This window comes from Python bivittatus, unplaced genomic scaffold (assembly GCF_059951505.1).
Source record: "Python bivittatus isolate LINGU-HERP-01145 unplaced genomic scaffold, Pbiv_v1 ctg000560_np1212, whole genome shotgun sequence".
NCBI lineage: Eukaryota > Metazoa > Chordata > Lepidosauria > Squamata > Pythonidae > Python > Python bivittatus.
The window spans coordinates 7,472,581-7,497,513 of NW_028277083.1; the positions used below are offsets into that span (position 1 = coordinate 7,472,581).

Below are 24,933 nucleotides of genomic sequence, written 5' to 3' on the forward strand. Positions count from 1 at the left end.
TTGATGTTTAAGCCCAACATGGATTGATGCCCATGTATCTTCAGAGTCATCTGCTTACTGTTTCAAGTAGGGATGTTGAGGGTTCCGCCATGTGAGATTCAGCAAAGGGCGAGGGAGGAGGAGCCAGTGTTTTTCAGTTATGGTGCCCTCCCTTTAGAACAGCCTCCCCCCAGAGATCTGTATGACACCGTCCTTGCTGACATTTAGAAAGAGGCTAAGACTGAGGGTTTCACAGAGCTTTTAAACAGTCAAGATCATTGCTGGAGGTGTGAATAAAGCTTCTAACGTTGTGGAATTTGACTATATGTGTGTCTCATGTTAGTGGTTGATTTTAATTTATATTATAAACCGCTAGGAGTCTCGGAGAAGTCTGGTGCTTTATAAATACAGTTAGTTAATAAGTGAATCTGTGTTAGGCAACATTCTCCGTTGGGGGGCTACAACTCCTCCTTTCTGCATGTCTGTTCAACGGTGGCAGGAAAAGATCTAGAGTCCCAGTGGCCTTTCTGCTTCTTTCTCTAGGATGCTTCACGCCCAGTACGGTGAACTGATTCAACCCAGAAATGGCTCCGTTGACGAAACACCCAAAATGTCAGCAGGCCAGATGTTATTGGTGGCGTTTGATGGAATGTTCGCTCAAGTGGAAACAGCATTTGGCTTATTAGTCGAAAAGGTATAGACTTAGCAGCAAAGCTTTTTTGTTGTTGCTGTTTTTGAGTCAGTCTCGACTCCTGGTGACTGCATGGATACGTCCATGCGGTTTTCCTAGTGACATTTTTTCAGAAGTGGTTTGCCAATTCCTTCTTCCTGGGGTCGAGAGGGAGTGACTGGCGCAGCCATCCAGCTGGGTTCATGCCTAAAGTAGAACTCCTGGTCTCCCGGTTTCTAGCCTGGCGCCTTTAACCACTACAGGAAACTGGCTCTCAGCAAAACGTATTAAAATAGGTATGAGGCAAGCTAACTTTCTGCTTCATTTAATTATCCTACAGCTAAACAAGATGGAAATTCCTGCCGCCTGGCGCAAGATTGACATAATCAGGGAAGCCCGCAGCACTCAAGCTAACTTTTTTGATGATGATAATAATCGGCAAGTCTTAGAAGAGATTTTCTTTCTGAAAAGACTGCAGACAATAAAGGAATTTTTCAGACTCTGTGGCACTTTTTCTAAAACTCTTTCAGGTAAATATATATATATATATATATATATAATTTCTTCACTATAAAGCTGCTTAAATAGTATTTCCTGCCCTGTGCCTTTGAGTAAAAAGAAACTCAAATGGAAAATATTACTAACTTTAGATGGAAAAAAAAAAAAGATAATTGTATTCTAAACTTGAAGCTGTGATCTGCCATACCAGCAAAGTTGAAAATATTGATTTGGTGACTGCCATAATGTAATTGCAATTCCTTTTCAGGATGCGTATTGTAGTTACTATGGTAATCCTTTAAGAATGTAAAAGATAAAAATCATCATGGTGGGAGACTTATTTCAGTTACTGCCGATACTAACTGTTTTCCCTAAAGCAAAGCAGAATTTTCGCATGTTTTCAGGGTTGTTTTAGTACTTGCTCTGTTGTCAAAAAGCTACATGCCATAGAATGTATTGCTAACTGATTTACAAACATGAGTGGCTGTATGCATCTGGATATGGGAGTGCATATGGAACTGGAAGTTTTTTAGGGGAGAACTTCCCATATCAAGATGTTTTTCTATGTCTGGTTTGCTTGAAAGTGACCAAGTTTCTCCCCCCCCCCCCAAGTCAGCAGACCCAGAACTGCTATTTTGGCCTAGGAACATTTTTGCACACCTGTAGTACTAAGCAGTTAAAGTGAGATTCACACATTTTCTCACGGGCAGGGTGGACTTCGCAGAATGCCCCTTGTAAACATACTGTCACATTGTGATGTCTCCCTGATCTGAAACATCACTATTGCTGGTCCTGTTGAAAAAGTTTTTGGGACGCACTTGTTCTAAAGATGTCATCCTTTTTTCCCCCTCCCCCCAGGTATAAATTCAATTGAAGATCAAAACACTGTGAATGGACCAGTGCCCATGGTCAATGTGAAAACCTTGTATCGGAATTCTTGCTTTAGTGAAGACCAGATGGCCAAACCAATCAAAGCTTTCACCGCTGACTTTGTCCGTCAGCTTTTAATTGGCCTTCCCAATCAGGCTTTGGGGCTCACCCTGTGTAGCTTCATTAGTGCCCTGGGTGTGGATATCATTGCTCAAGTAGAGGCGAAGGATTTTGGAGCTGAAAGCAAAGTCTCTGTGGATGACCTGTGTAAGAAAGCTGTGGAACACAATATCCAGATTGGCAAATACTCGCAGTTGGTTATGAACAGAGCCACAGTACTGGCCAGTTCGTATGATACTGCATGGAAGAAGCATGACTTGGTGAGGAGGCTTGAGACCAGCATTTCTTCTTGCAAGACCAGCCTTCAGAGAGTACAGCTGCATATTGCCATGTTCCAGGTCAGTGTAGTTAATGTCTGAATCCTCCCCGCAGATCTGGGAAACTGCATAATAAATTGTAATTATTGGAAACAAACCAGTGTTCTGCAAAGAAATGCTTTTCACAGATCAATGCTTCTTGAGACTGCAGTGCAAAATACTTGCCCTACAAAATGGACAGTGTTAAATTAACAAGGCGGTAATAACATGATTTTCTTGTAAGAGTGCCATCAGCATTGTTTTTCTTCACGGCTTATTCTGTAGTATAACTTGTGATTGATTGTTTTTATCAGCTTTTGTTTTTAATCTATTTTTATGTTGTAAACCACAGGAGTAATTTTTTTGTTGAATCTGGTGGTGGTGGTTATTATTATATTTATTATCCAGTTTTAGTGCTTTTAAACAATAGTTAAAGAAACCATAGCTTGGCACAGACCTATGTGCAGACCAGACCTATATATGAAACTGAGTCTGACCTTCTACGTTTGTTGTAGTAGAGGTGGTAATTGTAGTAGTAGCAAAGTTGTAAATATGCTGAATCTCTGCAAGGGTGAATGAAAATGCCCCTCCCTTTTTTTCCTCTTTCAAAAGTGGCAACATGAAGATCTCCTCCTCAATCGCCCACAAGCCATGACAGTGACTCCTCCACCTCGTTCTGCAATTTTAGCCAACATGAAAAAGAAACTTCATACGCTTGGACAGATTGAAGCTTCAATTGCAGCAGTTCAGGTCAGCTGCATCACTAATCCATTGGGGAGCTGTAGAGAATAGTGAGGAAAGGTAGACTAGATAGTAATGCGTCAGGTGCTTAAGAATATAGCTGGTCCCTCACATATGGGGAGCATTGATCCTAACCTCATTGTTGGAATATGTGGAAATTTCAGAGCCTTAATAGCATTTTCCAAATACTGCATTTTCCAAATGGTATAGACTTTTGTTTTAATCTACATGGCCAAGGATGAAGTTGAGAGGTTTCATAATTTTTTTTAAATGTATAATAAGCTTCTAGTAATAGGTTTGAAAGCACTTGGGTTTAAAGAAATCAGCTATTAAAGTGATTGTGAATATAATACTCTGGTTAGATATTTACGCATATGGCATTATTTTGCCTCTGTCCATGGCAGTGATGTTATACACTAGCAGAAGTCTGGTAGCACCTTTCCTGACTAATAAATTTTATTAAAACGCTTATGCCTTTTAGGTGCTACCAGACTCTTGGGGGGTTTTTTTTCCTACTATAGGCTAACACAGCTCTTCTCCTAGAAGGTCTACATCAGTGTTTCTCAACCTTAGCAACTTTAAGATGTGTGGACTTCAACTTCCCCAGCCAGCAACAAGAGGTAGTTCCATGATGGCTGGGGAATTCTGGGAGTTGAAGTCCACACATCTTAAAGTTGCTGAGGTTGAGAAACACTGGCCTACATACTAGTAGAAGCCTGATCCCTGCTTCCTTTGTGAAAAAGATGTTTTTAAAATGTGATGTAACTACAGGTAGTCCCCAGTTTAAGAACGAGTTCCGTTCCAAGGTCTGTCCTTAAGTTGAATTTGTATGTAAGCCAGAACAATATTATTGTATAATACTGTATCAGTAGTATTGTGTAATGAACTTGAATCATTGTGGATGTAACTCAAATTTTGCTACAGTAGGCTCCGTTCTTAACTATGGGTTGTCTGTAAACTGGGCATTCTTAACTTGGGGACTCCCTGTATTCCAAGGAGTTTGCTTTGCAGATGCTAGTATGTTTGATTCCTCTTAACTATAAAAAAAAGATTACTTCTGCACAGGACCCAAACCTAAGCAAAAATATTAAGACTTAATCCGTTTTATACTCATTCAGGAAAAACTGGCCGCCCTTGAAGCAAGCATTGAGCAGCGTTTGAAATGGGCCGGGGGGGCCAATCCAGCATTAGCCCCAGTTCTTCAGGATTTTGATGCCACAATTGCCGAAAGAAGAAACCTGGTTCTTAAAGAAAGTCAAAGAGCGAACCAGGTATTAGGAATGGTGTGGTTGGGTTCGCTTTTTTGTCTAAGAGATAAAATAGGCAATTCAATATTTAGGACAAACTTTATGTGATCCAGTAGATTTAAGGAAGAAGCAGATAGGAGGCTGCAAAAAAAAAAAAACCCAAAAAACCAAAAACCCCATCTGATCTTTTTTGCTATGGAACTGAGTGCCAAGAGGATATGTCAGTGTCTTGTGCCACTAACATGGTTATTTTTGTGTAGAATTGTTATGATCTAACAATTTATTAAATAAATACATTTTAAAAAATAATCTTTTGGAGTCACTTCAGTTTTGGGATGAAAAAGAGAAAACTTCTTTTTAGGCTGCTGTAGTTTCCCAGTTCATTATGATGTATACATTATTCAGTGCAACTTAAAACCTAAATATCACTTCCAAGACAAAGAGGGAATCAGCACTCTTATCAAAAAGCAACCCTGAAAACAAGTAGATTGACTTTTGTGGACTACAGGGAATGACTGAGAAGAAAATTATGTTGAGAGTTCTCTGGCTTCCAAATACCTTTCTCAGAATAGGGAAAACTGTTGAGGGGAGATGTTAGAGCTAAGGGTTTTCTTGTTTTTCAAGCTTTGTATTAATTTTCCGAAGAAATCTTAAGTAAAGTTTTAAGGTTTAAGATATTTGAGCCTTTTCCTTCCTTTTTATGTCTTGCAGGTTACTTTCCTCTGTAGTAACATCATTCATTTTGAAAGCTTACGTACTAGAACAGCAGAAGCCTTAAACCTCGATGCTGCTTTGTTTGAACTTATCAAGCGTTGCCAGCAAATGTGTTCGTTTGCATCACAGTTTAATAGCACTGTTTCTGATTTGGAGCTCCGATTACTTCACAGAGTGGTATGTGGGGCTAGGGCTAAGGAAACAGAAGGGGGCAGTCATCTTAAAAAGGTAGATACTGTCTGTGGCCCCTTTCCCCCCTTCCCATTGTTTTCCCTACCATAAAGAGACCTCTCTCCTCCTCTGACCTCTGAGCAATTTGATTCAGTTTTTAACAAGGTTCAGATTTTCTGCAACAGCGTGCTCTCTGAATAAATGTATTTGTTGCTTGCTTTGGTTACGTTCTGAGAAACTTAATGTTGGACTTTCTGTTCTTACCTTTGCAAGAGCCTGGCCTAGCAGATGGTGATTTGCTTAAAGCTGTTTGCGACTTGTGGCTGAGTGGCGCCTTTTCAGGTTAATTGAATGCCTTGAATGCTATTGGAATGTTCCTTTTTCTTTAGGGCACCAATCACGACCATCCCATTGGTAGCTCAGAATGGCTTGTCATAGCTCACAAGCAGCTGAGCCAGGACACATCTGCTCAGAGGACAGCACAGGCGGAGAAAGAACAGCATATAGACACTGTGTGTGAAACCATTCAGAACCTGGTTGATAGTATTAAAACTGTGCTCACTGGGCACAATCGACAACTTGGGGATGTCAAACATCTGCTGAAAGCCATGGCTAAGGTAAGATCTGCACTACGGAGTGCGTTGCTGATACTAGTGTAACTGAAGCTAAGAGGGGATAGTCTTAGAAGTAGTTTCTCTTTGAGCTTTATGTAGAAAATCTAGCTTTGAATTAAGAATGGCACTTGGCACCTATTAAAGAACATCCACTGAAATTTTGGGTGGGTGCCTGATGCAGGTGCGTAATGTTGAATCCCTTCATTTATTGGGCAGAGTACTGAAGTCTGCCTCAATCTGAGTAGCTCCAAACCTCTTATAAAAAGAAGCTAGAATAATAAGCAGGTATCTGCCAAAAGCTGGAAACGTGTAAAAATATATATACAAAAATAATGGTCATTTCTAGAATAATCTGATACTGAAGCTTTGTATGGGCTATTTTCAAGAATATAGCGGAGAACCCCATTCGTGACAGAGAAGACAGATACGGTGGAGCTGAGCCAAAAGGAGGAAGGGAGGTGGTTATCAGTGTCCCAGCAGTGTTGAAGCCTCATTCATCCAAATGTTTCCATACTTTATAGGAACTGAACAGTAAATAATGTATATTCAAGCACTGTGGTTTTTTAAAAAAAGGGAAATGTGAAACTTGTTTAAAACTTTCCAGCAAATATATGATCTTTAAAGGAAATAGAGTTATTGTCATTCATTTCTTAAAAGTCCTTCATGGATGTGATCTTTATTTCAGGATGAAGAAGCAGCCCTGGCTGATGGTGAAGATGTTCCTTATGAGAACAGTGTTAGACAATTCTTGGGAGAATATAAATTATGGCAAGACAATATTCAGACTGTTCTGTTTACACTAGTTCAAGCTATGGGTCAAGTGCGCAGTCAGGAACATATCGAAATGCTGCAAGAAATTACGCCCACTCTGAAAGAGCTGAGAAATCAGAGTCAAAGGTAAGCAGATGTCCCTATTTATCTGTCTATGAATTAAAATGCAACTGTTACACTGTGTAACAGAGGTCTAGTTGCTGTTAGCAATAGAAATTGATAGACTCCCCAGTGCAAATATGATTTGGCATTCTCCATGACAAGCATTTCAACAAAATCAGTAAGGTACGTGGGTGGGGGGTGTAAAGAAAACTGCAATACATCAGGTACAGATATGCAGTTAAAATGGTCTGATTGAATTCCTTTAACATCCTTTAGAGCTCTGTTAACCTCTAAAAGGTTATTGATTCTTTTTTTTCTTTTTAGTGTCTACAATAATCTAGTGAGTTTTGCATCTCCCTTAATCACGGATACACCGAATGAATGCTCCAGCCCAACTTCTGTTGCTGCATGTCAGCCAACATTTGCCGCAGGTAAAATTGGGATCAGATTCGATCTCCAATTCCCCCGCTCTTGAGCATCAGTGCCAATGAGAATCACCATTATCTTTCTAATGTCTGAAATAATCTGCTCATTAAATACATTTTCTCTCCTGGAAAAATGTGGATGGCAGGAAGCTATGCACTTGAGCAGGTTAACCCTTTCCCCCCTTCTGTGCAGACCTACCTTAGATCCTGACTCCTTTTATGGTAAATTAAAGAATAGTTCCATCCTGTCACTGCTGAGGAAGAACACATTGTAATAGCATCAAGATGTAATTCAACTTCCTTTCAACTCTTGCGCTACAGTCAATATCAGCCTCTCCACAGAAATAATTTCTGGGAGGATAACGGATGCACCATCCTCCATATACTCTGAAGCACCTTGAATCTGAAGCGCTGCATGTTTTAGCAATTAGTGGCAAATGTTTGCTACTGTTTTTTTGGGGGGGGGGATTGGGTCTGTTGTAAAACAACAAATCAACACATGTTTCTTGCTCTTGCTCTTTGACTATTACTCAATTTTAGTTCATTTTTATAGTGTTTTCAAAACTTAAATTGTATTTTATTAGCTGTCCGTAGCAATACAGGACAAAAAACTCAGCCAGAGATCATGTCGCAGAATACAAGAAAACTAATTCAGAAAAACCTGGCACCGTCAGCAGATACTCCTCCAGGCACAATTACAGGAGCTGGAAAGAGTGTTATCTCTAGCCCTAAAAAGGCCATCAGAGACCCTAAAACAGGCAAAGGTAAAAACAAAACAAATTGAAAGCATCTAATATATTCTGTTGCAATGAGCAGAATGCATCAATGAATTTTCATATAATATGCATTTAATAGATTGGGGGGGCTTCTCTCTCTTCCTCTCTCTCTTTTAAAGCTGTGCAAGAGCGGAATTCGTATGCTGTAAGTGTGTGGAAACGTGTGAAAGCCAAGTTAGAAGGCCGGGATTTGGATCCCAACAGGAGAATGTCTGTTGCTGAACAGGTAACTTCCTGAGCAAACTTGGAGCATTTTTTCTCAAAGACTCCCATAGTAAATTACCGTTGGATTATTTTTCCATTTCTTGTGCGTTTGAATAGTTTTTAATATCATATATGCTTCTGCATTCTCAGAAAGAAAGATTATTTTTGCATACATTTTGCTTGAAGCGTCTTATTCTCATGTCTGAAAGCATATAACCCGTTGATGTGGGTTTTTGCCTCCTTTCTGTTTTTGACCTGTGCTTAAGCACTGTTCAAAATCCAGATTGTAGCTTCTCTTTTGTACGTGGTTAGCAATAAAGATTTAATTAGTGATCTACTTTTTGTCATGAAAGGATGGAGTTTTTCCTGATAAGACTCCCTGCAAAAGTTCGTTATGTAATTGAAGAACAATCCATGGTATATCAAGACCGTAGTTTAATATGTCAGGCTATTTAACTATACTGTTAACTGGACATCCTGACTTGCTGATAAAGTATTTTGAACTTCCCACTGCTGGCCAGATTTAGACACAGGATTAGACAACCTTCTTGGTCTATCCCTTTGGTTCACAAGAGGTCTTAGAGATAGGCCTCTGTGACATCTTTTTTGCTGTCCCTGTTGTAAATGTTGTCTTTAACTGGTAACAGGAGTGGATAGTCTTGGATTTTCCCCAACTGTTTTTGAAGTTGACTTTTCCGAAATAACGTAGAGGGTGGGTTTATTGATCAAATATTAGAAGCGGTCTCTCTCTGAACAGGATTGGAAGCTCTAACTTTCTAACTTGCCATTCCTTAGGTTGACTATGTGATTAAGGAAGCAACTAATCTAGATAACTTGGCTCAGCTGTATGAAGGTTGGACAGCCTGGGTATGAACAGGAAGAGAGCGGGTCAGTTTGGTTCAGCGAGGTGAGCGGCATCCATCAGAATCAACTGGGCCTCAGGCATCCATAGGAGCACCACGGTTGGTGGTAACGCCTTTCTGGGGCTTAATGTGAGGAGACCTCAGCAATCTCGGTGCACTGGGAACGTGAGCCCTGCAGAGTAGCTGCACTCAGGGATATGCTAAACACAATGGCCTGGACCCCCCCTCCCTCCCCCAGGGTCAAGAGTGGAAGCTCATCGCCTGAACACACAGGGCTGTCTTTCTGCTCCAGAAGAACTGCAAAGGTGTCCGGGGGGCGGGGGGGAAATAGCTGCAGAAAGGTAATTGGGAACGCTACAGACCGCAGAGTGATTTGGAACTCAGTTCCACCTGACCCTGTGAACAATCCAGGAAAAAAAACAACCCCCCCCAAAAAAGGGGGGCGGGCGTGAAGAAACTGCAGCAAAGGAAGATTTGAGAGATTGAGTTTCTTGAGTCGCTCTTGTTGCTCGGCAACAGCGCTGGTTGAGTCGACCAGTTGGTGCAAAAAAAAGAAAAAAAGGAGGAAAAAAAAGCTACACGAGATGAACTTCAGAAATAGACTGAAATGCAAAGAGCTGTACATCAGCTATGTTGGAAGAACCCTCTGAGAAGAGAGCCTTTTGTCTTTTTTTTTTTTAAGTTCTTTCCCTCTCCTGGTTTCTTCTCTTAGTTCAGTTATTTTTTCCAGAGAAGTGTTTATTTCACTCCTTGTATTTCACTCTTCAGTCAAATGAATCTTTTGTTTTGTTTTGGCAAGCCAAATTTCCAAAAGCACAGGGAATGCTGAACATTTAAGCCATTGCCTTCTGAGTGGGCTGATCAAATGCAATTTTTGGTTGGTTTTTAAAGCGAGGGTTTTTGTTTTCGTTCTGGTGATTCTATCATGTACAGTTTCCCCAGATTGACTGTGCATTTCAAGTAACATATTGAACAGGCATTTGATTTCATCTGCACCTTTCCCTGCTTGCAGTGCCTACTCCTTTTATAATTCAACCCTTGGCCTACAAAGCTCATTCTATTGTGATTTGCTGTAGTTTCTTTTGTAAACGTAGCTACTCCAATGTAATTTTTACCTTTTGCAACGAAGAAGAAAAAAAGAGCAACTACAATATCTTAAGTAGCCTTTTATGTTGTTGATGACAGAAAATCAATAAAGTGAAGTTTTAGTGGAGGTAGTTTTATGCTGATTCACTTCCAATTTTGATTTACCCATGAATGTATAGTGTTTCAGTTCGATCTGGGGATTTAAAGGCAGACATATAAACTGAAAATAGACTTTCGGGGGGTTTTGTTTTGTTCAAATGACATTGTATAAAGATTTGTGTGGCGTTACTTTTCCATATGACTTCCAATAGGTGGTGTTCAGTATAATAGATTTCATAGTGAATTTCCCGACCAGTTTTCCTAAATCTACCTTGCACTTTTGAATGGTGGGTGTGAGAGAAGTTGCTGTTAAAGTGGCACTTTAAACCAGTCTGTTTCCATACGTCTTCAGTGTTTTACTTGGCTGTGAAATAAAATTTCAGTAACTCCTCAGCTGGTTTTAGCGTTGCCTAAAAGAAAAACAGGCTGCTTCCTGATTCAGTTATTGGTGGTGTCCGTGGACCGACACCTGAAGGGCTCACACCCTTGCCCCCTCAACCTCTTTGTATGTGAACTTAATCTGTCTAATGTGAAAGAACAAATCAGGATTCTGCACATATCCTCTTTAGTGTTTTGAGGATTTAAAAAGCCTTTCAAAGAAGGAATAATTCCTCTACAGCAATGTTTCTCAACCTTGGCAGCTTGAAGATGTGTGGACTTCAACTCCCAGAATTCCCCAGCCAGCATTTGCTGGCTGGGGAATTCTGGGAGTTGAAGTCCACACATCTTCAAGCTGCCAAGGTTGAGAAACACTGCTCTATAGTAATGCCACCTATTCATCAAAGATGATGCTTAGGCCTCTATTTTAGAAACAGCCTATGAAATAAATACACAGTTCAGGATAAGGATTTAAAAAAAAATGATTATACCAGTATTTTATAACATAGAAAATCTTTTGGCTTCCTTAGAATATCTGATAAAGAATTGACTTGATGCTGTTATGCAGAAAACCCTTTGGCTTCCTCAGAATATCTGATTAAAGATTGACTTGATGCTGTTATCTATTTTCATATAGGCTTTGTCTTTCATTTTGATAACTTACCCTTAGCTGTCATGTGCACTGCCAACATATTTGCGGATGCTTGTGAGTAAATGTATTTGGATCTAATACTCTTAAGCCCTTTGCCCTGTGTTGCAAAAAATGAAAAGACTGCTGAATTTCTCTAAAAAGCCAAGTCAGAATTCATCCAGCTGGTGACTGCAGTTGTTATCCTTCCCAGCCTGAAGCATCATTAACCAGCAGTCTGTGTATGGATAGCAGTTGGGATAAGAGAATTACATATTTTATTTCTTGGAAGCTGTGGGTGGAACAGGCCACTTCACCTGTGTTTCATGTATGCTTATACTTTTGTCCAGAAATGAAACTTGTATGGAATGGGATCTTTACTGCATAATGTAATAAAACTAAAAAATCGACCTGTATTAATTAATTCCCTGTATGGCATTTGTTTCTTTTACTGGAACAAGTTTCAGAGTACTAAAGCTTCTATATTGGAGGATGTAAGCATCTTGTGTCTTTGTAACAAGTTGGAATACTTTGAAAATCTCACCACCTCTTTCACAGGGAGACCCACAGAAAACGGATTGGAACTCTAATATGTCTATCACACACAGTATCTACCAAATTCCCTTGAATATATTGGATACATAAGAACGTCTCTCATATCTCTGAAGTAGTTATTTGCAAAAGATCATTCTATTCCTCCTCTGGCTATTCCGGACTTCAGCTTTCCGGAAGTTAATCCTCTGTTGTGCAAATGGCACGTGATGCTTCAGCGTCCCGAAGACTGCTGGATTGGCCTGGTCTGGAGAAGGAACAGAAGGCTTTGATGTTCTCCAGAAAGTTCTGTTCCTGGAAGATTTGATTTTGTACACTGCTCACTTGGGGACAAAACCACCATTTCCAATTGGCCATTTTTAATTCCATCCCTGAGAGTGTTGCATGAACCACTGTTCATTGAAGATACATTTTCCTTTGGAACGCAACATAACAAATGAGCTTGTGCTATACCTGCTATAGTCCATTTTGGGGGGGCAGTTTGAAGTTTTGCCCTTTTGCAGGTCAGTACTGTATTAAAAAATAGGCAATATAAGGCAAACACCAGTTTGCTTGTCGTCCTGTTGCTTTGCTTTTAGATCACATCATTTGCCTGTTAAATGCAGGCTCTGGTTTGTGGTGCGCAAATTAGTAGGCTTGCCTTCCCAATTAGCATTGGGAAGCATCTTCCCACCGTGTTTTCCTCTTATGAGCGCACCATCGTGTCTTCCGACCGTGAAATTGAGCTGGCAGAGGGACCACGTAATTCCACACAGGCCTGTGAGAAATGCTGTTGCGGCTCCAATGAGGGGAAATTGATCGACCCTCAAGCGCTTTTGGCTTGCAACAGTAAAAGGCAAAGGCCTTTCTTCACTAAACCTTCTTATGGGTATTTAGGCACTTAGATTGGAAGTTTATTCAAAACGGAGGATGACAGCTCCCATCATGCCTGCTGGCTGAGGCTCATGGGAGTTGGAGTTCAAGCATACTTGCAGCTGTCTGCTTAGTGCCCAGAGCCGTTAAAACGCGTTTTTTTTCGGGGGGCGGGGCTTGTCTGCTTCTTCCTCCTTCACGAGCCAAGCCTGCGTCGGACCCCAGCAACGGCAGAAGGAAAGCGGCGATTGGTCCGCCTTCTAAACGAGACCGCCTCCGAGCAGCGCCAGTTGGCGCCCCCACCCGGGGAGGCGGTCGCTCCTGTCCAATAGAAAGCGGCGAGGCTCTCGCCTGGACAGGGGAGGCGGTGCTTCGGAGGGGGCGCGGCGGCGCGAGGGCAGGGAGCGAAGGGACGAGGCGCTGCGGCTGCCGCACAAAATGGCGGAGGGCGATAACAGGAGCACCAACCTGCTGGTGGGTGAGGGCCGACCGAGGGGAAGCGGGCGCGGGAGCGAGAGAGGGCAGTCGCTTCCCAGGGGGCTGGGCTCCACACGAGGGGAGGGAGCGATTGCTCAGAGCCCAGGCGGTTGTGGGGAAGAAGCGCGTCTGAGGGGGGAAGAAAGGAGGGCTCGCAGCTCTGAGGCGTCTTTGTCGGGCAGCCAGCTTGAGGGGGATGCCGCTGCGGGCCGGGCTTTACCCGCGCCCCCTCGGAGGCCAGTCCGTCCTCAGACGCGTGAACTGCGGTGCAGACAAGGGGGGGGGGCGGAATAATGTCCGCAGACCCTCCCAACGTGTGCACGCGCAAATACTCCGTGAATGCTCCGAGTTACGCGTGTTGTGTGAAAGCACCCTTCCTGAATACCCGTGTTTGTGTGTGTGTATGGATGTGTAAGTATGTATGTATGGATGTGTAAGTATGTATGTGTGTGTGTGTGTATGTATGTATGTATATATGTGTGTGTGTACATATATATATATATATATATGTATATATGTGTGTGTGTACATATATATATATATATATATATATATATACACACACACACACACACACACATACACACACACGCATATGCATATGCATGCATGTACTTCCCTGGGTCTCTAATTCCTGTGTGATACGATGGCCCGTTTGTGTGGAAAGGCTGGGTTCGCAGGGTGTGCTTGATTCGCTTCCTGAATTCACGCCTTTACTGGGTCGGCCTGGGGAGCTGAATCGGGAACTGGTTCGACGGGCTGGATTCGCGTGAGAGGGGAAGGGGGGAAGTGGAGTCGCCTTATCAGACAGAGCAAGTTGAGCAAATGTATTTGCTTGGCTTTTAATGGACACGGAGTTGTGCAAACCGAGTCCATCTCTTGTTGGAAGGGGTGCTTGACCAGGAGGGCAATTTGCTGCCCTCCAGATAGCCTGCCCTGCAGTGGCCAAGCCATTCTGGGAGTTGTTTGTAGGATCGCTTAAATGGGCATGAAGTTCTTTTTCCCTAACATGAACACTTAATCAAATCATGTGTATAACATAACATACGTCGTCATTATATTTTTATCCCACCTTTTTATATATAACTCAAGATGGTGAACATACTTAATACTCCTTCCTCCTCCTATTTTCCCCACAAGAACAACCATGTGAGATGGGTTGTGCTGAGAGAGAGGGACTGGCTCAAAGTCACCCAGCCGGCTTTCCTGCCTAAGGGAGGCCTAAAATTCAAATCTCCTGGTTTCTAGGCCAGCACCTTCACCACTACACCAAACTGACTCTGCATGCCTGTGAGCTACCACGCAGTGCGGTACAGAGCACACCACTTTCACTTTTGTCACCACTGGAAATATTTTCAATAATTGGTACGGTTGGTGACGTATCCCCAAAGCTTCTGTCCTCCTCAGTCTCTAAGTTGCTTCAAGATTGTATGTCTGCCTGCTTTTGCTATATTAGATTAAGCTTGCTGTGTTTTTGGGAGCTTCAAGAAGGAAATGCTTTTGCCGTAGACCCATATTCAGCCTGTTGGCTCAAGTGGGGCTCCCTCCTAGTCTAAAAGCACATCTCAGGTTGTGGCTTTTGAGAACTTTGGAGGAATCCAAAATGAGGGAGAAGACATTGTGTTCATCCAGTGGTGATGAGCTTCCAGGCTAATAGGCCGTGGTCTAATCATTTGGTATTCTGATGTTTTGCCAGCAACTGTTAGCAACATTCCAAGAAGTGAGCTACAGAGCAGACTAGTTTCACCTCTGAAGATGCCAGCCACAGATGCTGGTGAAATGTCAGGATACTAGATTGTTAGACCATGGCCTATTAGCCTGGAATCTTGTCACTATTGGATTGATGCTGGCTGTGAAAGCCTGCATCAATATAAGACGTAGTGTTGATTCACAGAAAGTGGTAGAATCTTGGGGAGGAAACAGTTATACTTTGAAAAACACAATATTTTGATAGCCTCGTTGCTGATTATGTAACACCTACCATATCCTTTTTCTGCAAATGTGATCACAGTATACTTCTTAGTTACTGAATGAATATATGGCAAGAACTGTTTTAAAAAAAAGCTTGAGTTTCATTTTGCTGGTTCTTCTAACAGAACTTGGCATCTTCTTCCTTGGCTTCAAGAGACTCTTGCTATGGTAATGGGAAGAGGAACAAGCAGGATGTTTTGAGTTGCACTGATTCAAATGCAGGTAGTGAAGTTGGATGCACAACATTTAGCTAAACCCACATATTTTCTTTGACTGGGTTTTTTTTTTTAAATTACAAGTCTTCAATTAATGTTTATGGTTTTGGACTGAAATAGTAATCATCACACAATATAGTTGACATATGCAAAGTGTCTAAAAGAGAATTCAGTGAAATAAATAGAATTTTATGAAGTCCAATTTCATCTAGAAAGATTTATGGCATAATTTAACATGATTAGGCAAAATAGCTTGCAAACTTTATTTAAAAATGTCCTGCTTATGACACATACATACCTTTTAATACTTTGTTACAGGCTGCAGAGACAGCTGGCTTGGAAGAGCAGTTGCAAGGATGGGGTGAAGTGATTCTGGTGACTGACAAGATCCTTCGTTGGGAAAAGTCATGGTTTCCACCTGCCATGCTTTCTGCCGTGTCTGTTATCTTTCTGTAAGTTATTGCAGATGATATTTCCAACAATTCTTTTAACTGAATTAGTAGGTATGTTTGCAAGACATAACTGTCACTGCAGTGCTATACAAAGCAAAGTGTTAGCTTATGTAGCTAAAAGTGTGCTACTGCAGAAAGTAAGTCTTGGTGTTGACTTAGGGTGCTGTCTTAATTTTCTTTAAAAGAGATTTGTTGGGAAAAGCAGCAAAGAGCAACAGAAATAACAAGAAGGGGCTTCTCTAAAATTAATCTGTTTTAAAGCAAACTTAGTGCTAGTAACAGAGGCATAAATTGATAGTGCACAATTCTTGTTAGGCGTGCAAAGCATTAGTTCTCTTTAAGCAGAAGGGCTCTGAAAATGGTTTACAAATATCAGTACCAAGCACAGGTGTGCAAAATGTTCTGGCACCTGAAACAAACTGGAACTTAGAATGGGCCTGTTCAGAATGCTCCATTAGTAGAGCTTGCACCCTCCTAGAAGGTGGGTGCTTATTATCCTTACAGTCTACAAGACCATAATACAGAAGGAAAAAGGATGTGGTTTCTGTCAGTCTTTGCTGTACTTCTAACACAAGAGCTGCTGGCTGAGTGACAACTGAAGTAAGCCGAAGGCAGCTGATCTCTCAGCAGAACTCATGATCAAGTGGTTGATTTGATTGGGTTTGTAGCTGCCCTGGGGGTGTGCGGGGGGTGGGTGTTGATGGGCTTTCTGTATTGTGGATTTTAATTCTGTAAGCCACCCAGAGTCACTGTGTGTGAGTTGGGCAGCCATATACATTTGTTAAATAAAATAAAATAAGATGCAAGACTGATTGCAGATGTGGGAAATGCTGGTATTGTCCCCTTAGAACGTGTGCAGAGTAAGAGCAATGATTAGAAAAACTGCTGCTGAAAGAGAAAAAAATGCAACAGCATAAAATCTGAAATTTGGAAAGAACAGATTTCCTGCTTTAAACTTTTCCATGGCTAGAAATAACAGGATGAAGCTTAAGAGATTAGAATAATTTATTTAAGTAGAAGCCTTCTAAGAACTCGACACTGTTACATTCCCATATTTGGCAACAGCTTGCAGTCTCTCAGCCCAGTGCTGTACCAGAGCCATAGTAAAGGTGATATTAATTACATGGTTGCAGTTATGTCTAGTGTTAAACATTCATATAGCAGCGGGGACAGAAGGAGCTGATCAGGGCTGCAGAAAAACTTTTTTTAGCCCATTGTTCCAGTGAACTCTGCCACCTGGTCTATCCTATAAGGACTTATTTTGATGCCAGTGAATTCTGTTTGCACGAACATGTTAGCTGTTTAAATGTCAAAATAGATTATATAACTTGGCCCTCAGTTTGTAACATATTTGCTTTTTTTTTTTTAAATTAGAAGAGAGGTGGGAGTCATTGGTGACTGAACCTAGGTTATTTTTTAAGTTGCTTAATCTAGAATTCATTTAATTTATAGCAGCAATATTAATAAACTAATATATGTCCTAGCAGAATTTACAATTCTAATATCTTAATGTCCATTTTTGAGACTTGTTAGGCTTGCCAATCTCACTGCAAATAAAAATAATGCAACCTGGAAGCGATGGATTACAATACATTTAGAGAATATCAGGTTGTAGAGGGTTCCAATTGCTACAGTTCTCACTAGTTTCTTTTACAGGTTGACAGTGAACTACTGTGTCTTTCAAAGTCAAATAGGTTTTTCCTTTCCCTTTCCCTCTCCCTCAGCTCCCTCCTAATACCTGCCAAGCTCGTTCTCCCATTAGTCAGCTTATGTTTCCATTGCAGAAATAAGATATGTAGCAAAAAGATTATTTTCAGATTCGTACTTGTTCCTGTTCCTTTTCCCACCCTCCAGTCCCTCAAGCATGGATGCACTTATTATGTAAGTGTCAGTTGGAATCTCTAATTAGAGTACACCATGCATACTATTCCCTGCTTCTCACTTTCTAGGAGGTGTATAAAGTTCATGTACTTAATTACAAATGCTTGTGGAGATGTTGGAGATGTACTGGTGGAACATGAATGTTATGTGTAATTTTGTATGCAGTTGATACTATCTTGTTGGCTGAGAACCCAAATGATTTGCAACAAATATTGGATCAATTGTATGATGCAACAAGAAATGTTGCATTAATTAAAATTAATTTAATTTTAAATTAAAATTAAAATTTAATTAAAAATAAAATTAATGTCCCTCCTGAGGAGTATTCAAGGCATCTAATGGATAAAGTTGCTTGAATCTGCTTTGAACTGAACTTTGCCTTGTACAGGTCCTATGAAGTTGACTGAGTCACAGTCTGATTTGGTTACCTGAGAGGAGTGAGCTTGTTGGTTGGGAGGAAGTGGACAGGATCTTTGGGGCTGTAAGCATGGCCATCTGTGTATTCAAGCCATGTTCCTTCTGATTGACCAAAATATTCTGGGAGGCAATGTGTAGTTAGGTCCAGGCGGTGGTAAATTCATCCTTCAGTGAGGGCATGGTTTGTCCCTTCCTCAAGAAGCCATCCCTGGACCCAGTGGTATTGGATGATTTTTGTCCTGTCTTCTTGTTCAGAAGGTGGCTGGGTTGAAGCTTTAGTGGGCCCTGGAAGAAACACATTCAACCTGGGTGTAGTACTAAGACAACACTGATTGCCTTTGTGGTGATACCTGATGAGATTGGGATGGTGGTAGTGCATCCATTGTGCCCCCCCAATCTCTCAGCAGCTTTCAATACCATTGATCATGACATTCTTCTAGACTGGCTCAGGACTGGGGAGTGTATGGCACAGTGTTGCATTGTTTCTCTTTTGTCTCATAGGATCAGTTCCTATTGAAGTCAGTAGGGGAAGAGGTTTAGCCCCTGCTTTGCAGGGCTCCTCTGGTCTCTATTTGCTCCCCAATGCTATTTAATATCTACATGGATAAGGTCATCTGTCATCACAGATATCATCAGTATCCTGCTAATACTCAATTATCTCTACCTTGGCTGATAAGTGATGCCTTCAAGGTTCTTCTCAGTGTCTGGAGGTCAAGGGAGCCTGGCTGGAAGGAATAAACTTGGGCTCATTCCTAGCAAACTGAGAGGTTATGGCTTTTAGGGCCTCCCAGAGCTTGGAATTTTCCATCATTGATTCTGAAGGGGATAGCACTCCCCCAAATGGAACTGGTGTACAAGGGGGGGGGGTTCCTTCTACACACTCAGCTCCTGCCCAAAAAGCAGGTAGCAACAGTGACTATGAGGGCCTTTGGACAAATCCATTTTGTGCACTATTTATGTCTATTGCTGGTTTTGGAGGTCCTGTCCAGTTACTCACATGTTAGTCACCACCTTGTTTGAATTACTGCAATGTGCTGTACATAGGACTGCCCTTGAAGGCTATTTGGAAGCTGCAGCTGGTCCAGAATGCAACAGGGTGGGTAGTTAGGAGCACATCTTAGTATGCCCAGGTGCACATGACTGTGGAAGCTACACTGGGCTCCAGAAGGCTCCATGGTGCAGTTCAAAAGTGCTGGTTGTCACCTACAAAATCCTTCATGGCACAGGGCTGGGTAACTTGCAGGACTGCCTATCTGCAATTATTTCTGCCCATCCCATAATAATGAACAGGATGGGTATGTTCCAGGTCTTTTCTATTAAATAATGTCATCTGATGGGAGCCAGGCGGTGTGCTTTCTTTGTCACTGCACCTCCCCTGTGGAGCATTGCCCCCAAGGTCTGGATGGCCCCAACCTTGACAACTTTGCATAATGTGCTGAAGACCTGATTTTTCTTTCAGGCACTGGGACAGGATGTTAGGTGAGCCTCTTTTCGGGGGTTTTATATTTATAATTATATGGTTGTCTATGGGCCTGATTTGTTTTTAATGTTATTTTGGTGACTTTTTCTTGTTTTTAATTAGATACTAGCCATCCAGAGTTGCATGGCAAGTAGGTTGCCATATAAAATGAATGAATGAATGAATGAATGAATGAATGAATGAATGAATGAATGAATGAACAAAGAAGCAAATAAATGAATAAATGGGAAGAATATAAAGTAGATGAACACCTTGGTAGAATGTTCAATAATAATGAGGAAACTGATGGATCATTTTTAAGATGTGCAAGTATTAGTAGAAAGAAATTAGGTATTGTGTGGACTGTGGTGAGAAACGAAAGTCTGAGTAAAAAAGTGAAAAATATTGATGTATTGATTCATTCTGGATTCTCAGCAGTGAACACAATATATAATTAAAACGTCCACAGTTAATTACAAAAATAAAAAATTCTCAGTCAATTAATAAAATAAAAAAAATAAACCAGTTAATGGCACATAATCCACTTTGACTAGTCACTGTTAGTCAATGTAATCATTATAGATATCTACAAACATTCTTCAAAAGAGCTGTTTTAAGTAGGGCCGGGACAAAAAATAAATGTAATTTATACTTACGCTTGAGTTGAAATATGATTACTCTCGTATCACATGCCAGCTAGGGCCCACATGTCATCTTTTGGGGACCTTCCCCAAATCATTGGATTGCACATTCTGCTTGAATTGATGAATCACTATCTCAGAGGCAATTCTTCCTTTGTTTCAACAGGTTGATCTACTATTTGGACCCCTCTGTTCTTTCAGGTGTTTCCTGCTTTGTCATGTTGCTTTGTCTGGCTGACTACCTTGTACCTGCTCTTGCTCCTCGAATTTTTGGCTCCAGTAAATGGTATGTTTGAGTATTAAAACCCATGAATGGTTTCTTTTTAAAAAAATAGTAAAAAAATCAAGCAAGAAAAGAAATGAGTGCTGATATACCTGTTGCCGTGTGAACTGTACATGTTGGTCAGAACGAAAATGCTGCTACTTGCCGTTCTTTAATGATTGGGAATAAAGAGCCCCCCATGGGAATAGCCTAGCTGTTGTAGTATTCCTGACTCTTCCCACTGTTGCTAGCAGGGTCATTGGGCTGAGTCCATCTCTTCTGTTTTCCTCTCTCTCTTGTTTTGCTTACTTAATAAGCAGCAACGTGCTTCAGTAGCACAGTCGGAACATTTTGAGGTAATGCAGCTCAGGAACCATGCTGCTGCAAATAATCATTTGCTGATCCAGCAACATAAAATAGGAGGGAGGAGCACTGTGCACGCCACCTTGAGCTCCTCTTACAAAAGGTAGGATATAAACCAAATAAATAAATATTCAACAGAAAACTGCCATCTTAAATAAAACTTCAGTTTGCAGTTCATGACACACTCTTTATCATATCCAGTAATCCCAGCCATATGTGGTAAGTGCAAATGAGTGCAGATTCTATAAAATATAGAAAATTACAGGGAATACATTTGATCAACTTAGGTTTTCCATGCATTCAAAATCTAACAGATAATAGCTAGGGATAATAAGGCTAAGGAGACACTTTGCTGGAGTAGGAAAAATGGAAGGAGAATAAATGAATGATGAATGTGGGTGCAGGGTTAAGTATTTTGTTCAGGAGAGGAAAAATATTAGTGTTTTGCTTTGAAAACTTTCTTAAAGGACAACTGAACAACAGCAACGCTTCCATGAAATCTGCAGCAATCTGGTAAAAACACGGCGCAGGATCGTTGGTTGGTGGAAACGCCTTTTCACATTTAAGGAAGAAAAGCCTAAAATGGTAATTTGTTTTCTGAAGTTGTTTCAACCCAATAACATGATTAACTCAGTCTAGATTACGTATAGTAAGATCAAAGGATTTAATTGCTACATTTGATTTGCATATGTTTAATGAGAGTCCACCTTTAGTTTAAATGTGAGTTTTTAAATGCAGACATTAGAAAGTTATTTCTAATTGATTATTATATTTTGATTTTACTTGTTGGCAGCAGCTTTACCAGGATAATGCTTTAGGCTTTGGGAATAATCAGACTGCCCCCTTGGGGTCAGTACGTAAAATAAAATAATCTTGTTCAGAATGAGCTAATGAACTGTTTTGTTTGTAACAGCCAGGGGGAAATGCCGAACTAAATAAAGCATTGTCTTATACCTTCAGAAGCTGTATTTTATGTTTGTTTAATATGTATGATCTCTCTTCCAGTACTTCACAACAATGCTGTGTTTGTTAGCTATGATCGCTTGGATAGGACAGCAAGTTCATAACCTCTTCCTCACTTATCTTATTGGTAAGCAATAGACAAAGTTGACAGGGCTGAAAATATTGTTGTTTTTCTCTACCAGAAAATGGGAATATTAAATTAGCAAATGTGGGAAACAAACCTGACAGGAAATGACTGATGATAATTTGTTCTTGTTTCTTTTTTTAAAAGTGAGCTTCTTGTTGTTGTTCCCTGGATTAAACAAACACGGAGTAATTTCTAAATATGCTGGAATGGCAAAAAGGGAGGTCAACAAACTCCTCAAGCAGAAAGAGAAGAAAAATGAATGAAGTGTTGCTTGCTATGTCACCCAAATATATAATTGTGTTCTGGGAACAATTCAAATGACTTGCTGCGTATTTAATAGTATAGAAGTGCTTATACCGGCCATTGCCTTTTAACTTTAAATGTGGGGCCCTTTTCTGCTGTACAAATACCAACCATACGGTCCTGCAACCACACATTAATACAGCGTGTTAACACAGACAGTCGTTCTTCTAGTAAGTGTGATTAGCAATCTCATAGTCTGATAAGGCTGTTGATCCATAATTATTGGTGGTGGTAAGCTGATTATAATTGTGTGGAGCTATCCTGTGTTAATATTTTTGGTGTAAAAGATATCAGCTTAACTGCTGTATTCCTTCTAAGTGTTTCAAGGACACACACTGGACTGACTAGATTTATTTGGTGATATCCTCCAGAGTAAATGAATACAATTCATATTAAATTGTGGATTACAGTGATTTGAATAAGCAAGGCTGCTGAATTGTGCATCCAAGTTGCCCCTGTGTTTATAATAAAATGTATTGCACTGGAATTATACAGGAAACAGGTTTAGGAAGTGAAATCAGCTTTTTGTTCAATTTAAATTGCTGTAATTTTGATGTCATGTGTTCTGATGTTTTTAACAAATATGGTCTAAAAATACAAAAATGTGTTGAAAATACGTGATGCATCCATCTTGTTAACATGTTTATCGCTGAGTTTCCTTATTGCTATTTTTCTTATATTTTAAATTAAAATAGCTATATCTTATTTGTCTCCAATATGGTTTCAAAGACAAATTTCAGTCATAATTTGAAATGAATGAACAGTGTTATTCCCGGTTTGAAATCAGTCTTGAGGAACCTGGCCAAATCGGTAAGAAGTATTCCCCACTGTGCTTTAAGCACTACATTATTTCGATACTCTTTTCTGTGGCCAAGTTTGCTTTTGCAAGGGACACCAACGTGCTTGACTTGGAAGTGTGGGATGAAAAAGAGGCACAATGCAATTAGCATAGAAATTCCATTTATTGCCTATATATTGGCACTGCAGATATTTGGCTGAGAGAGGAATTCATTCAGTTGTAAAACTTAAAATTCCTGGGATCTCTTTAGTGCTACACAGAGCTTCAGATAACTAATTTGAATATGATACCAAACTCATGGTATTATGTGGTGTTAGATTTCATTTATTTTTGGATAAATTGAACTTGGTCAAGATACTGCTTCTCCAAACCAACTGAAACTTCTTGTTTGAATATGCCACATTGGCTCATGTTGTAGGAATGACTTTCACCTTTATTAATGCCATCTTTACTTATATATTGATTAGATTTTTAGATACTGCACAAGATTCCTATAGTAGGAAAGGCTGTATCTTTGTCAAGTGAATAATACTTTGAGATTAGAAGCCTGTCAGAGTGATTTATTTCTCTAGTATTTGTGCCCTTTCATTGTAGTAAGAACATGCGGTAGGAGAAGCAAAAGACAAAAAGTGTTTTGATAAACTGATTTGAGTAAGTCATTTTTAGTTTTTTTTTTAAAGCATACACTCTATATTTACTGTCACTCCCTTTCTCTTTTTTTATAATTTTTTTCTAGAGGAGAACCAACATTATTTAGATTGGATTGTAATGCAGTGTTTTAAATGAGTGAAACAATATTGTAAGATGGAAGAAGCTCGCATTGTGTAAAAATAGGACAGATACACGTGGGCTGGGAGTCAGGATAATTTTTGCGTACTGTCCATTTTTTGTCCGTTTGATTGTATTAAATGTGTAATATAGATGGATGTTAATGTATACTTAGGAAACTGAAAATTGAATAAAAATGTTAATAGAAGAAAAACATGAGTGGTGTTTTATTGAAGGTGTATGCCAGACCCGGTCTTCAGTTATTCAAAAATTCTAAAGAAAAGTCCTAGTAAAACAGTTGTCTGTTATTCCTGAGACAGTAAGCTGCTGAGACCTTGATGGTCTCAATTTCTTTCCACTTTTTCTTAAATCACTGTTTGCTTGTTGACAAGTTCTTTGCTTGGGACACAATTTGTGTATCAAATTTTGAACCCCAACTTATTTCAATAGCTGATGAAGACAATTCTTAATCCCTTCCGTCTTTCAGGTTTTCTTTGGCAAGGTGGTTACACCTTGGACACAATGTGGGGTTAAGCTGATGATGAGAGGATCTACCTGGATTAACAACTCTGACATTTAAATAAAAGAAAAAACATTGAAATATTTCATATTTCATTGAGATAACCCTCAATTAGCACAATTTCTTTGTGCTAATTATCAGCCATTTCAGCTGGGGACATGGGACTTGTAGTTCAACACAGCTGGAGGACACCAGGCTGGTGCAGTTCCTTAGGTCAATATCCACTAGTTCACCCAACCCATTAAGCAGTGGTACAGTTGGACTTTTGGGGGTAAAAATGGTGATTCCTTCTCTTGTAGTTTATAAACTATGGTCTATGGTGTGGTGGTATCAGGTTCAGTTTATTGAAACAACCGTGGCTTAGCATGATTTTCAAACCTAGCCCCTGTCGCAGCGGGAGATTGAAAGCATGGGGACAGCATAGAAGAGCAAATGGTGTTACAAAGCAACAGCCAGCTATTTGGTTATATAGTGTTGAACTGGGACCTGGGTTCTAACTATGGAAGCACACCAGATGACTGTGAACTAGTTGTTCCTTCTCAGCCCAACCTACTTCATCGAAAGATTAGAAGAGAGCGTGGGATACATCACATAGTGCTCCTGGAGGAAAGTCTGGGACATCTGTCTGACCAATAATAATACCAACCCCACCCCCAACA

The 24,933-nt window shown here is 40.4% G+C and overlaps 2 protein-coding genes across 2 annotated transcripts in view; both read left to right on the forward strand.

The window, feature by feature from the left end:
• SMG1 (SMG1 nonsense mediated mRNA decay associated PI3K related kinase) overlaps window positions 1-11,742 on the forward strand; it is a 64,310-nt gene extending 52,568 nt beyond the window's left edge. The window contains exons 51-63 of the mRNA XM_088148118.1: window positions 523-673; window positions 990-1,179; window positions 2,006-2,475; window positions 3,046-3,183; window positions 4,293-4,445; window positions 5,133-5,312; window positions 5,696-5,923; window positions 6,606-6,817; window positions 7,118-7,224; window positions 7,803-7,982; window positions 8,114-8,220; window positions 8,994-10,869; window positions 10,988-11,742. Coding sequence (XP_088004244.1) covers window positions 523-673; window positions 990-1,179; window positions 2,006-2,475; window positions 3,046-3,183; window positions 4,293-4,445; window positions 5,133-5,312; window positions 5,696-5,923; window positions 6,606-6,817; window positions 7,118-7,224; window positions 7,803-7,982; window positions 8,114-8,220; window positions 8,994-9,071 — 2,194 coding nt within the window. The 3' untranslated portion in view covers window positions 9,072-10,869; window positions 10,988-11,742. The remainder of the gene's footprint in view (window positions 1-522; window positions 674-989; window positions 1,180-2,005; window positions 2,476-3,045; window positions 3,184-4,292; window positions 4,446-5,132; window positions 5,313-5,695; window positions 5,924-6,605; window positions 6,818-7,117; window positions 7,225-7,802; window positions 7,983-8,113; window positions 8,221-8,993; window positions 10,870-10,987) is intronic.
• Window positions 11,743-12,977: 1,235 nt separating this feature from the next.
• Window positions 12,978-23,968, forward strand: ARL6IP1 (ARL6 interacting reticulophagy regulator 1). The gene is made up of 6 exons (XM_007434046.4): window positions 12,978-13,130; window positions 15,638-15,771; window positions 20,336-20,455; window positions 21,262-21,379; window positions 21,800-21,884; window positions 22,029-23,968. Exons 1-6 carry the CDS (start codon window positions 13,095-13,097, stop codon window positions 22,145-22,147), a joined length of 612 nt encoding a protein of 203 aa, XP_007434108.1. The 5' UTR covers window positions 12,978-13,094; the 3' UTR covers window positions 22,148-23,968.
• The last annotated feature ends 965 nt before the right edge of the window (window positions 23,969-24,933 follow it).